This window comes from Pseudopipra pipra, chromosome 1 (assembly GCF_036250125.1).
Source record: "Pseudopipra pipra isolate bDixPip1 chromosome 1, bDixPip1.hap1, whole genome shotgun sequence".
Taxonomy (NCBI): Eukaryota; Metazoa; Chordata; class Aves; order Passeriformes; family Pipridae; genus Pseudopipra; species Pseudopipra pipra.
This window is the reverse complement of record NC_087549.1, coordinates 120,651,352-120,668,039: the sequence shown is the minus strand read 5'-3', so window position 1 is coordinate 120,668,039 and position 16,688 is coordinate 120,651,352. Positions and strand designations below refer to the sequence as shown.

The 16,688-nt window shown below is 41.3% G+C and overlaps 1 protein-coding gene across 7 annotated transcripts in view; it reads left to right on the top strand.

Annotated features, from left to right (window-relative positions):
- The window catches only part of CREB5 (cAMP responsive element binding protein 5), a 255,993-nt gene that overhangs the window by 231,978 nt on the left and 7,327 nt on the right, over positions 1-16,688 (top strand). For all 7 annotated transcript variants that reach the window (XM_064674167.1, XM_064674143.1, XM_064674184.1 and 4 more), the window contains 3 exons: positions 9,326-9,649; positions 14,838-15,065; positions 16,030-16,138. In XM_064674167.1, coding sequence (XP_064530237.1) covers positions 9,326-9,649; positions 14,838-15,065; positions 16,030-16,138 — 661 coding nt within the window. The remainder of the gene's footprint in view (positions 1-9,325; positions 9,650-14,837; positions 15,066-16,029; positions 16,139-16,688) is intronic.

Sequence of the window (16,688 nt, the reverse complement as noted above, 5' to 3'; positions counted from 1 at the left end):
CTTTGAAATTCAATGCGTCTGACCCAAGATACGGCTGTTTGAAAGCAGATGATATATGCGAAGTGGTGAAAAACAAGGCAGCAACTTGAGCTGCCTACGAATGAAGAGATGGTGTTGCAGGTGAAGAACAAAGGAGGCACAGTGGAAAGCAGCAGCCTGAGGGATGGAGTTGGGGACAATATGGGGAAAGGTGGGAGGGCATAAGACACCTTACATGGGGGTGTAAAAGGACAGTATATATCAACACTGATATGTTCAATGCTGAATATTCATGATATCCATTCAGATAAGTCTCAGCATAGATTATATTTATTTTATAACAGTGAAACTTGACACTAAGTGAACCTCTTCACAGTCTTTACAGTTTGTATCTGTGTACTACATGCCATATCTGAGTGTATGTTTTTAAAAAGCTACTAGTCACTATGTTTTCATAGCTAGATAATTGAAAGCTGTCAGCTGAATTAAAATACTATTTTCATTCTTTTGGATTAGATGATGAAATAAAGCTTTAAAAAAATATGAAATAACCCATAAGAACACTCTCATTTTTTATGTTCCTGTACTGTACTTTATATTCTAGTAATTTCTTCAGAAAAAAAAAAGAATCCATGAATGCTTTAAAAATGTTTCAGGAATCACTTAACTTAAGAAACAAAGTAGAAAAATAACTTCACCTGAAACTACGTGGTAATGAGACAACGTCTAATTACCTGCATTGAATTCTTCAGTCAGGCCAATAGGCTAATGAACATCAATACTCTTTCACAAAGAGCCCTGGGATCTCTAATGGCTGTAAGTGGTCAGGGCTTCAGTTTTACGTTTCACAGTCTGCTTGAAACACATAATCTTGAAACAAAATCTACAGACCAGATCATGTCCTCTGTGCTCTGTGTGTGTGTGCGTGTGTGTGTGTGCACGCATGTGTATGCGTATACGCCCTTGAGCACTGCACATCTGGGATGAAATCAAAGGACTTTTGAGTGCACATGTATCCGATTTCTGACTTGCTGGTAGCCCTTTAAATGTGCTGGGTTTAATCCAGGAAAAACGAGTATTCAAAAGTCACACCAGCGAAGGAAAAAATAAACCCCCAAGTTTTATGTACTTGGATGGCAATTTTCTTTGAATATGAATGACTTAATCATAATCAGCCTTAGTGAGGGGTGGCTGATGAAAGTTCAGAAATCTTCTGACAGGAAAGACTTTGAACCTGCCTTTCTCATGTCCTTGGTGTGTGTATTATGCTTCTGAGAAGGAGAAGGAAAACAAGCAATTTGCATTGTTGTCAAAAAAATGATGTACTCATTAAGGGGTCTCAAGTCTTCAGAGCAGTATTCTGTAGAGAGAGATTTTTGTGGTGCTAATCCCATCTGATCTCTGAATTCAGATTAAAATACCCAAACTCATGGTGTTCCTTGTAGTGTTAGAGTGCTCTGATTTGAGGATTTGCTTCATATCTGGCTTGTATAGGAAATTCCCCAACTTCCTCTGAAATCAATTCCCGCTTTTCTCATTTAATATATTAATAAACGTCATTGTGTTCTCAGGCAAGATACATATATATAGCAATGCAAGCATGGTACAAGCATTTCTCGCTTCCATTGTAGTAGAAGATGGGAACATGATTTTGGAAACCTAGTTAGAGTGTCTGCTTGCAGGAGTGAGGAAGACATGAGTTCCAGCTCCTCTGCCAGAGGCTTTGCCAAAGTGCTTTATATTCAATCTGAAGAAAGAATCTGTGATCTCTTGGCTTGGGAATGAGCTGTAATATGGACATTAGAAAATAGATCTAGAAGATGGGCTGTACAGACTTAGGTCCCCTCAAGCCCAAGTTTTTCCACTGTCTGTCAGGGTGCGATTAACACTGAGTGATTTTATTGCCACCTCCTGTGTCTGTGTTTTCCACAGGTGACAATCTAGCATGCCTGGGAATAGCCCATACATTAATCTAGCAGAGACAGTGAGCAAAAGACTGTGTATTTGGAGAATTAGAATGGTGATTTGGTTTGTCCTTGCCTACTGATAACAGGCTGTCATGGTTTAACCCCAGGTGGCAACTCAGTCCCACACAACTTCTAGCTCACTCTCCCACAGTGGGATAGGGGATTGATTTGGAAGGGTAAAAGTGAGAAAACTCATGAATTGAGATTAAGACGGTTTAATAAAGACAAAAGTAAAGCAAAAGCTGTGCATGAGCAAAGCAAAACAAGGAATTCATTTACCACTTCCCATGGGCAGGAAGGTGTTCGGCCACCTTCAGGAGAGCAGGGCCCCTCAAGCATAATGGTTACTTGGCAAGACAAATGTCACCACTCCAAATGTCCCCCTACTTTATATACAGAGGGGGACATCTTCTTCCCCCTACTTTATATACAGAGCATGACATCATATGGTATGAAATATCCCTTTTGTCAGATGGGGTCATCTGTCCTGGTCAGCTATTCCCTCCCAACTTCTTGTGCATCTACCCCCATCCTGCTCCCTGGTGGGGCAGTGTAAGAAGCAGCAAAAGCCTTGGCTCTGTGCAAGCACTGCTCAGCAATAATATTGCAGTGTATAATCAACACTCTGTTCAACACAAATCCAAAACACAGCCCTATACCAGTTACTATGAAGAAAATTAACTCTATCCCAGACAAAACCAGCAAACAGGCACAGGCAATTAATCCCCAAAGTGTCAGGCGTTTTGCTGTCAGAAACTTGCCTCTCCAGGGGTAGGTAGCAGGAAAGTAGCAGCTTTTCTTTTAGACTCTGGCACACAGTGGGGAAATCAGTCAGAGAAGTTGGTTGTATTTTTTGGATCCTTCCATTGGTATTGTATGTTGAAATTATACGACACCATTTGCCTGTAATAAATCACTTTGCTGTCTGTTGTGTGATTACATAATTAAATATCCCTTGTCATGGATACACATGCAGGGATTGACTTAGACTTGGCGGGAATTAGGGGTTTGATTTTTTGAACTTCACATTTCCTGACTCCTGTGAAAATCAAATCCAGTTGTTCAATATTGCATTGAGAAATGATTCATGCAAGAAATAGTATATAGTGAGAAGTACAAACCATTCTTTGAGAGTATTTTCTGTTTTGATTATAATTTACTTGTTCAATAAAGTAAGAGAATTTAGTATTTTTCTATTTCTAATCCTTAAAAAGATGGTGCATTGCACAAGGATAATGATACTTATCTCCTTTGCAAGGTGCTTTGAGATGAGCAGAACGAAATTTCTGGGTGAAGATGAGATGTAAACTCATGTATGTTTTCTGCTGTCCCTGGAGCCCTGGCTGTTCTCAATAAAATGCCATCACCAGAGATGGCAGTTCTGTCAGAGTACCCTTGGGCCACCCTGGCTTCGACCTGCACTGGATTACTTAAAACTGGCAGTCGTCCTGAGAGGTGTCACTGGGACTGATGTCAGCAAGCAACGTGGCTGCTCAGAGTTCCTCTGTGCCCTGAGTTCAGGGACACTGAAGCAGCTCTTGCAGCTGACCCGTCCTTGAGCAGCATGGTGTCTATTAGCTTTATTGCTGGTTTGATTGTTTGCAGTTGATTCTTGCTGCTTTCTGCTGAAGTTTAATTCAGTTTGCATTTGGAAGTACAAGAGAACAAATTTGTTGTTTTTATTAGAGGCTGAGCTACACTGAAGGCTGGATGATGATCCATTGTTCATATTGTTACAAAATCTGACTAAGTAGGGAAAAAAGCATAAAGGGAGGGAAAAGTATAATTCAGATTTGCCAAACAACCTGAGAATAGTTAGAAGATTAGCAATTTGGCACTGTTTACTGGAATTAAATGTATCCCTCTTTTGTCTTTATATTAGTGTAATGTGTCACTTCAGTTCCGGATTTTACGTCCTTTGCACACCTCTCACTCCTCCTTCTGTCAATAGGCAGGACTGTATTCTACTGCACAAGAAATGTAGGAGAAAGCATTTAATGTGGTATCAGAGACTTTCTAATCGCCAGTCTCTGAAATGTGCTCATAAGTATCTGCAGTTCACTTATTGAGTGAAGATGAATCGCTTCCAATTTGCTTTTATAAATGTGAGTGGAACATTTGCAAAGAGTGGTTTCTGTTATTTACACTTTGAAATGCTTGTCAGCAGCCAACTGTAAAAGACCTGAGTGACATTTATGCTAAGTTCTCTCCTTGCAGTCACAGTTGGAGGGAAGGATAAAATTCATTGTGATGCTCTGAAATGCGCTGGGTGAAGTTCTGTTCACAGCTTTAGCTGTCGCTGGCTTAACTCTGTGTATTCATCTTGGGTATGATGCTTAAAGTAAAAAGGAAAACTTGACTATTGCAGATGAGAAAACAATACTAGTGCCACTAACATCAATGGTATACTTGCCATGAAGTTTGGCTAATCAAGATCATTACCCTGAGGTTTCTCCCTAATTGCAGATGTGTGGGTATGCTTGATGTCTGTAATTTTTTCTATTTCCCACTGCTCTCTAAAGTCTTCTGTCCCCTGTGGGGAACTTATTGCATCCCTGTATAATAGGGACTAGAATCACAGTCACTAGTGCAAGAAAATATCTTTGAGATCATATTTCATGTGCCTACAGGGGTTTGATATAATCTTCCGATAAGAATGTACCAGACATTAAGCAAATACTACAGCTGGTCTTGTCTCTTCCTAATTTAGTGGGATTTGGGCATGCAAACCAGAAGGGAAGAGAGCTTTTTTTTCTGAGTGCAGCAATGCATACTTATTTGGAACAATTCAATTCTATTCAAAACCAGCATTCCATGTCTGTCTCAACCTAAAATTCAGCCGGATGTTATAATAGCTTATTGTTTGATGCAAGCACAGACCACCTGCAAAATCAAAGGAGATTTTTGTAATTTCTCCACTGAGAGATAAATGGGAGAAAGTTGTAGTTTATAGTTACATACAGATTATGGCATATAATATAAAGATATAACTCTATGTTTACTATAAATAGTATAAAGATGTATTAAACATTATAAATATTAATATACAAATGAAACTCATAAAATTATTTGCACTTTTAATTGTGGGAAAAGCAATCTCCAAATTTACAGTTTTCTTTATCCTTCTTTGCTTCTTTTAACAAACTGAAAAAAATTGCTGCCTGCTTTTCACTAATAATTTTTGAGAAAGAAAGGTGGGGCAAAACCCAGGGCAACTTTGAAATACATGTCACAATAAAGAAAAATTAGAAAGCAGTAAGATTCTGAATTGCAGAAGTGTTAGGGAAGCTGATACTGTTTTTCGTTCATGATCTCAAGTGCTTGTAGCCCATTTTTGGCAGACTTGGGGTTTGCCCAGAGATGTTCAATGTATAAATTATGATCTATGTTGATAAAAGGAAGCATCAAGCAATTCATTGCACCACGATGTCAGGCTTTAGACAGAGGAAGCACTTTGAAAATTCTTGGTTTCCAAAAAAAACGGTATTCCAGGTACAGTGATAACTTCTTTGAGGTGTTAACTTCATATGGCATTCAGTGGGGTGGCTTCAGAGTAAATGTGTCAATCAGGGGCATTGCCATGAGTAACAGTACAGGGAACACAACACTCAGGCCTGTGAAGCACTAATATCCACTGCTGCTATTTCCTCTTAAGCATCAAAGATGACAGTTTATGTGCATCTGGTTTTCTGTAGGATCAAAGAGGAATTTTATTTATTTACTTGATCAGAGGCAAAGCAGGCTGTTCTCTGTGAAAGATTTCTCTTTTCTGTGTTGCTTTCAGCCATTTATTGAAATGTCATGACTGAGTGGAAATCAGCTGTAACTGATTCTGGTCACTATGTTACTTTCATAAAATAATAATTAAAATAATCAGTGAGGGCCAGAAGCCAAGTAAGATGAGCACCTGCATTTCCTCTGGGCTTGAGAATGGTGGGGATTTTTTTAAAAATTGTCCTATAAAAAGGAAGAAAAAAGGGATTGTGCCCTAAAAATCACTGCTATGAGGTTAGCAGAAATTTCAGGTTTCGGTGAAAACAGATCTGAGTAGCAAATCTTCTGTTTTCAGTTCCAGTTTGTGAACTGTCAGGTACTGCAGGCTCTGGTGAAGTTGGTCACACAGTTCCTGAAAACGCTGAACGGCTGCAGGATTGGGTCCTGGGTTACTATTTCATTCTAGAGGGGATTTGGTAATGTCGTCAGTCCAGTAAGCTGAATTTTTATGCCATCTTATTTTATTTGACACTAAACCAAAACAGATGTTTGCAATTAACACACATAAAAGGAACAATAATAAAACTGCAGCCTGCCCTTCAAGCACTACACATACTCAGTGCAAAGAGTTTACCAAGTTCTGGTGATTTTCCCTCCCTCTGCTCTAACTAAAACATCCATATTGATCTCACTGAAGACCAAACAAACAGAAAAAAAAAATGTTTATCATTCCCTGAATGTTTCTGATGGGCAGCAGTGACTGGTTAATGGAAGATTAACACTGCTCCAGATGCATCCACGGACAGGACTCTCGCTGCTGAGGAGCTGACCTAAGCATGAAGCTAAAGGGAGGCGATGGCTGTTGCTGCCCTGGGACAGGATGATGTAGAGAGCTTGTTTCTTACCACGACTGGGATCCAGGGCAGCTGGTCCACCCTCCCATTGGGAACAGTGAACAAGGAGCTTGTAAAATACACAGACCAAATGGAAATGACCCCTATTGACTGAAACCAGCTGCATGTCAGACCTCTCACTGTCTCTCTTGATTTGCTATCTCAAATAAATGGATGTGGTAGATGGGGCTATGAAAAGAAAACAAAATAATTTATTCTCCTTGAAGTTGTGCCACACTAATAAGTCTCAGTTTTTACAGCTGAAAAAAACCCGTTTATTTGCAGATTAGGTTTTCCCTCCTTTTTTTTTTTTTCCCTTTGAAAGTCTGCAGTTTAGAATAAGCCATATTTGGTTTCAGAGGTCTTTGACAAATATAGAGTTGGTAGATTTTGTTAGATATTCATCACATAAAACTGCTGGCTAATGAGAGCTTGTTTATTTTGCACTTAGATTCAGAAAACAAACTTACAACAGCTTTTGTTGGTGCTTTGGCTTAGATGTGCATGGTGGCTCAGCTCCATGAAAAAGATTTTAGTGCGTTTTGAAGAAGCATGACATGGAGAAAGACTTGGCTTATTAATGTGTTTTTTCCCATATTTTTCCCAATACACTTCTGGGTAACACCAGTTATTCTGAGCATTGTGAAGAGCTGCTTGCAGTAACCAGGGTAGCACTTGAATCTGGAAATGTCAAGGACAACAGCTGCTCAAATCCTCCCTTTGATACCCAGGATGTGTTACTGATATGGATATTAGATTGACCTCTGTTCTGACTTTGGAGGTAGGATAGGAGGTACTTAACCTCACTGCCACAGTCACCTTGATCTCTGTTTGAGAAGATTGTCAGGTTGTGACACATGCCATAGTGTAGTTATGGTCTGATAGACTTTCTTAAGGAAACTTCTTAAAAGTCATCAGTCTATATTTCCTTCATGCAAACTGAGGCACTGATGTGTTTTGCAAATATATCTTTTTTTAAAGTCTTATTCAATTGGTCATCAGTGAAATAAGTCACCAAATTTGGATTAATGGATCTATTAGAATGTCTCAATGAAATTACCTTCATGACATCTACAAAAACATGTGGGATACAAAAATTTGAGGATGACACTTTAATTTCATCATGTTACTTCTTTTTGCCTTCCACAACCTTCTTTTTTTTTCTTTATTTCTCTTTTTTCTTTCTCCTTAAGAATTTGTTTCTTCCTCACTCACTCAGAGTTGTACAAACACAGTAGGGTTATGGTTTTGAACACAGAAGCCTTTACCTGTGTCCTTGTAGTGTTGTAACAGACGGGTGTTATTTCAATATAAAGCAGACTGAAATTCCCATCTATAGGTTCTGAGTGTCCCAGTAGTCACTCTTTTTGCTTTGAAGACAGAACCAAAATACAATTCAGTTTGGTCAGTTTTCCTCTATTGGCAGATTTTAGTCACATTGGCTTGCAGGATCTTTTGACCATCAGCTGTGACCCACAGATAGTGCTACAGGGAAAGGCACATCTCTGTGCCTCCTGCCACTGCTGTTTCTTACTGACTGTTGTATGGTGGCATTTCTTACTGATGAAGTCTCTGCTATGAATTACAAGGTAGTTGATGGGTTATTCAAATCTGGCATCAAGTGAAACCATGGGCCTCCTTCCTTCCATTTTTATCTTACCATTTTCTGATAATTACTTGCAATACTAAGAGTAAATCACTTGATTTCTTTGAAAATATAAAGAGTTGAAGTCTTGGGTGGCTGCCTGTAAATAATTTTCTATGTTGAGCCAGATGAAGAATCATGGATGCAAAGGAGATTTCCATGGCTTTAGAAGAAGCTTTTCTCCTAGCCAGCATCCGTCAAGCTCTACCTTCAGCACACCCTTCCAGGATGCCAGTGATTTCAGTAGTCCAAGGGTAGGATGACACCAACAGGGTGTTTGTTTGCCAATACAGCTCATGGCTTTGGGATGACCCTTTAATTGAGCTGAAAGGGAATATTTTTTTACTCTGTGTTTCAGCTATATCCTTAGTACACAAAGGCCCTATCTTGCAGTTGAAAATATGGCAGCCAATCCCACTGGTCTTTGGTGGTGCTCAGGTAAAAGTGAAAAAATCCCACTGATATAAAGGAGAGTTTTGCCCTAGTCAGATTCCAGGGCCCAACCCAGTGACATGTGGACTACAAAGCAGAGAGAGGGATTAGCGTTCAGTAACAGCATAGCAGACGCTTGAACTTTCCATCAAAGAAAGAGGATCAGGTTGAGGCCACCCTCAATATTTTCCTGTCTTTCTGATGAAAGAACAGGTTGGGTGTTAGTATGCCTGAGTTTGAAAAACAATATATTTTTCAGTGAGTCTTTTAAATAATATCTGTAGTAAAAACAAGATGGGCACTTTGTTGCACCTTTATTTTAATCAGACGTTCATTTTTAAAAGTTACCAGAATACAAGCTTGATGAAGCTAACCCTACTGAGCTAGCCAAAGAGGGAAGGATGAGAGCCAGTTATTTTTCCTCAGACGCACAGTAGGAAATGTGTAACTGATAAATTTCAATTCAGATGTTTATATCTTTAAATATTTACAGTGTAAAACTAGACTAGAGCCCAAGAATATGTTCTTTCTCAAACTGAAATAAGATGCCTTTTATCGAGGGAACAGCAAGAAAAATACCTAAATAAATCTCAAAACACAAGACAAGGCACCATTTCTACAACAGCAGAAATCTTACTCTGATTGCTCAGATCACAATGTGTAAGTGTTGAATTTTTTGCCTTGTTCTGTTCCAGAGACTGAAGGCAGCACTGACTCATCATCCTGCCGCCATGTCGAACGGGAATATGAACACCATGGGCCACATGATGGAAATGATGAGCTCGCGGCAGGACCAGACGCCACACCACCATATGCACTCACATCCTCATCAGCACCAGACACTGCCACCTCATCACTCATACCCGCATCAGCACCAGCATCCGGCGCACCATCCTCATCCTCAGCCTCATCACCAGCAGAACCATCCCCACCACCACTCTCACTCGCACCTTCACGCACACCCAGCACATCACCAGACCTCACCGCACCCCCCGCTGCACTCAGGCGGACAAGCACAGGTAGACACCTTCATGTCATGCTGCGTTGCTGAGTTTTGCTGTTGTGTGGAGTTAAAGCCTGATCGCTGTACTGTTTCTTCTTGCATGCATGTCTTGTTAGATACAAGCCCCTCAGGCTGTTCGTAAATGTCTGCTAATGGTGATGGGGAAGCTCAAACTTTATTCAGAAAATGGAGTGAAGCAACAACTTGTTTTGCTGGTTAATTTATTAGACATTTGTAATATCTTACTTTATAAGGAGCTCCAAAGGCTTTTCGGTGCTCTGAGCTCTGCAGATTGCCACATATCCTTTTATGGATGAGTTTTATTACAGAAATTGGCAAATTATATATGTTGCTTAATGTGCTTGAACCTGAACTTCTTAGGCCAAGATTTAAAAATCTGTATGAGTTCTACCTGCAGAAATACGTAATGAAGTCTTTAGTGAAATGAAATGGCACTGGTGTGTTTGGGGGGGGCGGGGTGTTCAAGACTGGAGATAGTTGAGGGAGTTCTAAGGTAAGATACACTGGCTTAGAGGAAAAGATTAAAGGATCCAGGTCCTGTGAAGGGGACAGACATCTGCCAAGATTAGCTGAGGGTATGGGCAGTAGTTGGTGCTTGCTGTGACAGGAGAAAAAAGCTGGTGAAGCCAGTCCCAGGAGAGAGATTTAAGTAAGAGAACCTAGACTTGTATTCAGATGACAAGTCAGTGAAGGTCTCCACTGAATAAGATGGAGGACTCAATTTTTGGACCAGGTATATTTGCTTCAGCAATTTGTATAATTCGATATCTGAACTGAATGTTTTTTGAACGAATAAACTAGCGAGCATGAACTTTAGCAGAGTAATTTTTAAGAGGAATTCTATTAATTTCTTAAGATGGTAGGCTTCTGCATCAGGATTTCACAAGAAAAATAAAGCTCTAGGGGCAGTGACTGTAATATGTCAGGTCTGGGGAGCAAAGTTAAGGAAGAAAAATGGGCAGTGCATAGAATGTGAGGACAAAGAGGAGTGCCAGCCATAAGAAGTTCAATCTGTGAAGTATTGTGTTGCTTGCAAGTACCTTTCAGACAAGCTCTTTGAAAACATTAAAGAAAATGAGAAGAGTTGGCTGACATCCCAGTGTCCCACAACATTAACTATTTACTGACATCTAGCTTTATTACTGCAGAGTCTGCAAGCACGTGGGATTTCCCTAAAGCATTTGCTAATGTAAAATGAATTGTCAGCTTTAGAGAAACAGTCTAAGATAGCAGCAGACTCCCCTGTGAGAAGATATCCAGAGCTTTCCTAAGTTTAGTTCAGTTTTTACTTTGTGAATTCAATTATTTTCCCATCTGTTAATGAATTATTTTCCTTGGAGTTGTTTAAAAACTGCAATAAAAAGACATTATCTCATAACAGAGAAACCAAAAGTAACCTGATTGCTGTCTTGGAGATCCCTGAGAGAACAAGGATAAAGTTGTTCTTAGCAGACTGAAGACTCCATGGAGGAGATGGGGGAAATAACCTTTCTGAAGCTTTTAAAACTGACACTTCATCGAGTTGAGAGAATAAACATGTTAATACAGTTGAGGGCATCAGACCCTACAGTATGGAGCACTGCTGCAAAACATCCACAGCACCACTTTTAAAAGGGGAGGAGAAAACAGCTACCAGAGAAAAAAAATGTCACGGTTTTAAGGATAAGATCAGTGAGCCAGTGGTCCTCATCTGGACCCACTTGAGGAGGTCCATGACTTTTTTACGCAGTTAGGACAGCCTTGATTTCTTGTGCTTTGTATTCCCTGCTAGCTAGGCACTATGAAAGACTTACAGGCAGGCAAGAAGAGATACAGGCACCAGGGTAGATGGACTGACTGGCAGTCACAAAGTCTCATCCTGTGTCCCAGCACTACACAGTCCCTGGTGCTGGGTCTGTGCAGTTAGATAAGCTTTGCCATGCACAGCATGTTACTGGAGGCAACAGACCCCAAGAGGGATCAAGGAGGTCTTCACCTTGTCCATGGGTGGTAAGTGTCACCAAAGGGATGGAGACGGAGGGTGATGGAGTAGGAATCCTAGGGTCAGAGGCTTCCCTGGGCAGCAGAGCTCTTGCTGTGCATCTGTTCGCATAGTGGGAAGGCAATAGTGATTTCTGAACAGATGCATTAGAGGGGAGAAAAGAAGGGCTTGCTGAGTAATAACCACATGGTTATTACTTTCAAAGCTCACCCACAGTCCCCATGGTAATGGCTTCTTTGGGGATCTGATTGCTCCAGCAGACGTTAATTTTATGGTGCGATTTACTAATTATTAATCTCCTTATTCTTCTGAGACAGATTCTTCCATTCCAAACCACCTGCCAAATGACAGCATGGTCCACGCTGCTGTAAACCATGTACTCCCATGCCTGGACTGTTGTTATTCTATACTGCACCCTTCTGTAATGTCAGAATTCATTTCATGCTTTTCGGCTACCATTTTGATACACAGGAGCCCAATGAACTATGCTTTCATAAATGAGTGAATGGGTATTAGTTTTGTGCTAAGTTGCAAAGAAAAGAAAGAAATACAGTCTCAAGCATAAAAGTAGAAATCACCTTCTGACAGGTATCTTTCTGAGAAAGTGAGATATTTTATCAATATAGCTATGTTGCCTCAACTACTACAAAACTTATACTATCATTCTTGTGTTGATCCTGTAAAGATTTCTTCATATTAAACTTGCCAGAGTGATAGCTTAAGCAGAGTAGGGGTTTAGATGCCATTTCATTCTCTTAGCTGTCCTACCTTTGTCTTCATTATGGATGTGTGATTTGCACCCTCTAGAAAACCAAAATCAACCTAAATTTTGATATTTAGTTAATGTTCTTTCTTATGTTCCTAGGCAGGGCAGTGAAATCCTCCTAGAGAATGATGCTTAGACAGTTACTAAGACATAGCCTAACAGATTTCAGGGTTAAGAGCTATCAAGTAAGAGTCAGTTAATTATCCCATGAGACATTATTGGTGGAGTAATGGCAACCTTTATAATTAATATCTGCCAGAGATGGAGAGGAGATTCTGTTGTTCTGAAAATGCGCTGTGACTACCCAGAGACTGCCTGGTGCATTCTGAAAACATAATGACTCACTAGTTATTCAGGAAAAAATGACCATATGAAGAGTATTAAGAAAAATAAAGAATTGTATAGTTACTCTTTTCTGCCTTTGTACCAAACAGAGTTAAGAAATAAGAATTTTTAAAGCTGAATGAAAGAGGAGAAAAAAAGGATAAGGAAAGATAAATTACAGATCTCTGAAGTCTAGAAAGGTGTTGTGTGTGAGAAAATGAAAGGCCTTTGATGAGATGTTGACATTAAAAGGCATTTCTGAGACCTCTGCGCTCAGACATACTGCTAAAGAGGTGGCATGCCTGGCCCTGGTGGACAGGGAGCAGCTGGAATCCCTTGGAAACGATCTCCCAGCGGAAGCCTGTGGATGCTGGTGGGAATGGGGGCTGTAACCAATGCTCCTGTGCAGTGCTGGCCAGCAGTCCTGTGCGGTACTGGTAGCTGTGCCTACTGCAGCTGCCATAAACCTGGGACTCCAACCTCCAATGTGGACAGTGTTGGAGATTTTACCAGCTAACATATGGAGCTGATGCAAGCTGAAATTGTAAAAGTCAGTCAGAAAATGCAGGGTGGCTTATTTAGTTTTAGAAGTCATTTTTTAAAAGTTTTTTTTCTGCTCCTGTGAGAGAGATTCCCTTACTGTGCAACACAGAGCTGGGAATAAATTCAGCTTTATGCAAAACGCATTATCAGATGCACAGAATAATTACACATAAAATTGCCACTGTAATTGCCACAAGTCAGCTGAGGGAGGGAACAAACTAGATTCTAGACAGAAAAGCGACCTCAACTTCGCAAGACTCAAGACGATAGTATCATTTTAATTGAGACAGACAGAGGTGTTAGGAAAACACATGTTAATTGGTGCAATTGAAATTCAGGGCTCAGTCTGACAAAGCACTGAGTACATCCACTCTCCGGAGCCAAAAGGAAGCACCTTGGAGGTTTGGGTCCCTGCCAGAACAAGGGGGTTAATTTTGAGTCAACAATTCAAGTTTCCAGACTGTTCCAGACTGTGCAGGAGTGGCAGCAGCAACGTGAGCAGCAGCAGGGGCGTAAGCAATGGGTGTAAGCAATGGGACCCATGGATCAGGTTCCCAAACTCCAAGCAGAGGGAGAGAGAGAGTCTCTCCAGAGCCCCATAGCCCGGGCACCACAGAGAGGCAGGGAAGTAGTCCAAAAGCTGGCTGTTCCCAGGCAGCTGAACATTAAATCTGATGCTGATTCCTGACAGGGACATGGAGCACAGTCTACATGGGGCTGCCCCTACCATGCACCTTTTCTGTAATATCATGGACCAGTTAGTCTCAGGAGCAGGATCAATACTCTCCTGCACTTGAAAAGGCATAAATACGTATTTTTTCATAGTTTTGTAGCAGTGGGCTGGATGCAGTATGTGTCTACTGTCAAAGTCAGGCTATTGAATAAAAATGGGTATAGTGTCCACAGGGGTCTAATGGAAATGTCTAATAAGAGGAATATCCCTTCTCCACATACTTCAGGGATATCAAAACACAGGTTCAAGTTCAGGTACATAAATCCTTTCTTTGTCCCTAACTGAGGGGCAGTGAGGTCTGCTGGCCTTTGGAGATCCCAGCCCACAGCTTCCCAGCTCCACTCAGGTGCAAAGAGCTCTGCAGCTTCTGTCTCCAGAGATTGTAAAGCATGAGGCGGAGATGGTAAAGCCTGGGAAATAGAAATGGTCCAAAATTTTGGAGGCAGCTGGGGAAAAAAAGAGAGAGACAGAAATAAGGCCACTACAGTGCTCTGCTTTGATTAAAATAGGTCCGGAGAGAAACTTGGCATTTCAGGTTTGAAATAGGTGATGACAGAGAATGCACCTAAGTGAATATTTTTAATAACTAACTGTAAGGGGAAAAAAATGTTCCCTACTAATATTCAGAGAATTGTTTCAAAAAAATCTGCCCTTTGACCACAGTAAGGATTTGCCAGCAGATAATTTCAGAGGCATCTGGTACAGCTTTCAACTCACGTCTGTTGCAGACCTTGTTGGGGAGCAGGCTGTGTGAGATTTCCCTTCCCATTTCAGGATCCCCCTCTGTAACTTCCCCCCATTGCCACCCCCTGAAAAAACCTCTTCTTCCCCTCCAGGTTTCGCCAGCAGCACAGCAGATGCAGCCCACACAGACGATACAGCCGCCACAGCCAGCTGGAGGTCGCCGGAGGAGAGTAGTGGATGAAGACCCGGATGAGAGGAGGCGGAAATTTCTGGAAAGGAACCGAGCCGCTGCCACGCGCTGCAGACAGAAGAGGAAGGTCTGGGTGATGTCACTGGAAAAGAAAGCAGAAGAGCTCACCCAGACAAACATGCAGCTTCAGGTGCGAGCCACTGTCTGCACCCCTGAGGACACAGAGGGGCTCTTTGTGCTCAGAAGGGCTGGCAGTGCCTTTGGGGCTGCCCCCGCACAGTCAGCTCCTAGCGGGAGCTCAGGCATAATCAGTTGGTTAATCAAGATGTGTGTGCTTCAATTAAAGAAATAATTACATTTTAGCAGGATAAGCCAGGAAAAAGCTGTCTTGGGACTTAGAAACCTTCACTAGATGAAGTTGTATTTATTTTCTTTTCTTGTCACCGCTTTTTGTGGGGATTTATTTTTTTTTGAAGTGCCATTAACTCAACTGTAAAAGATTTCTTCAGAGCAGGACATGTAGCTAAACCCTCATTCAAAGCCAGCAAGATAGAAGCATAAATAGATCAGTCTACTAGTAAGAAAAATGAACTGGATGGATGAAAATACTCTGAATATGATAATAAAAGCCTTTCTTACAGTGCTGCCCTTCTTATGGTGGGCACAGTACTTTTGCCTCATGCAAAGGTGTGCCAAAAACTATTTGTATAATGGCACTCCTCAAAAAAATTCTCCCACAAAACACAGGGGTGTGAGCAGCACCCAGGCACCAAATGCAGTGGAGCAGTCCTGCCACCATGCCCCTGAGCATGGCAATGTGCCCTTTGCCCCACAGGTCTTCCCCCCTGGCCTGGTGCAGAGAGCCAGAGTATTTCCCAAGGGGATTATAATATTGCCTTGAGTATCTCTGGTGCTGTGAAGTTAGTTCATTTATCAGTTTATGTCACCAAATCTGGAAACCAGACTGCCTTCAGAAGTTATAAAATAATGTCACCAGCTAATATTAACTTAAACCCAGCACATAAGCACTGAGTGCCTTTTTTGCTCAGTTCTTCCAAAGTTGTGGAGCAGTTTTTGTGTTCTTGGGTTAAAGCTTTGCAGAAGAGCCTGGTTTAAGCTTAGTTGCAAACCAAACTCTCTCTTTTTTTTTCTAGAACGAGGTTTCCATGCTGAAAAATGAGGTAGCACAGCTGAAACAGTTATTGTTAACACATAAAGACTGTCCGATAACAGCTATGCAGAAAGAATCACAAGGATATTTAAGTAAGTAGCTGATATGTTTGCGCTGTCTCCACACTCCTCACAGGAAAGCAAAGCTTCCAATTCTTCCCTCCAGAACCCCTTGTTGGCCATATTATCACTTGAACCTGTCTTCTCAAACATCATCCGAGCCATCCAATCTCCTGCCCTTATTTATCCAGCCCTGCTCAAAAACAAAAAAGCCCCGGTTTTCATCCCACACAGCAGAGCTAGTCTTCCCCACCCCTCCCTCCGGCAAGGAGATGCACATGGATGGACGCTCACTCCCCTGTGGAGGATCCCGCTTGAACTCACAGCTCCAAACCTGCAAGAGTCCTCCTGGGCGCAGCGCTACCAGAACCTTAAAATAACTCTCAAAAGGAAAGTTAAAAAGGAAAACATTACAGTCCCCTCCAGTGAAAATGGTACTGTGCTCTGACAGTGGCACAGACCAGGCCTGGCGCAGGTTTTCAAGGTTTGTTAACTCTTTTTTAACTCTTATCTTTCTTTTTTTTTTTTCCCCCTAAAGAATTCTCAGTTAATGGAGACACTGAATCAGTTCTGTCTAGTTGAT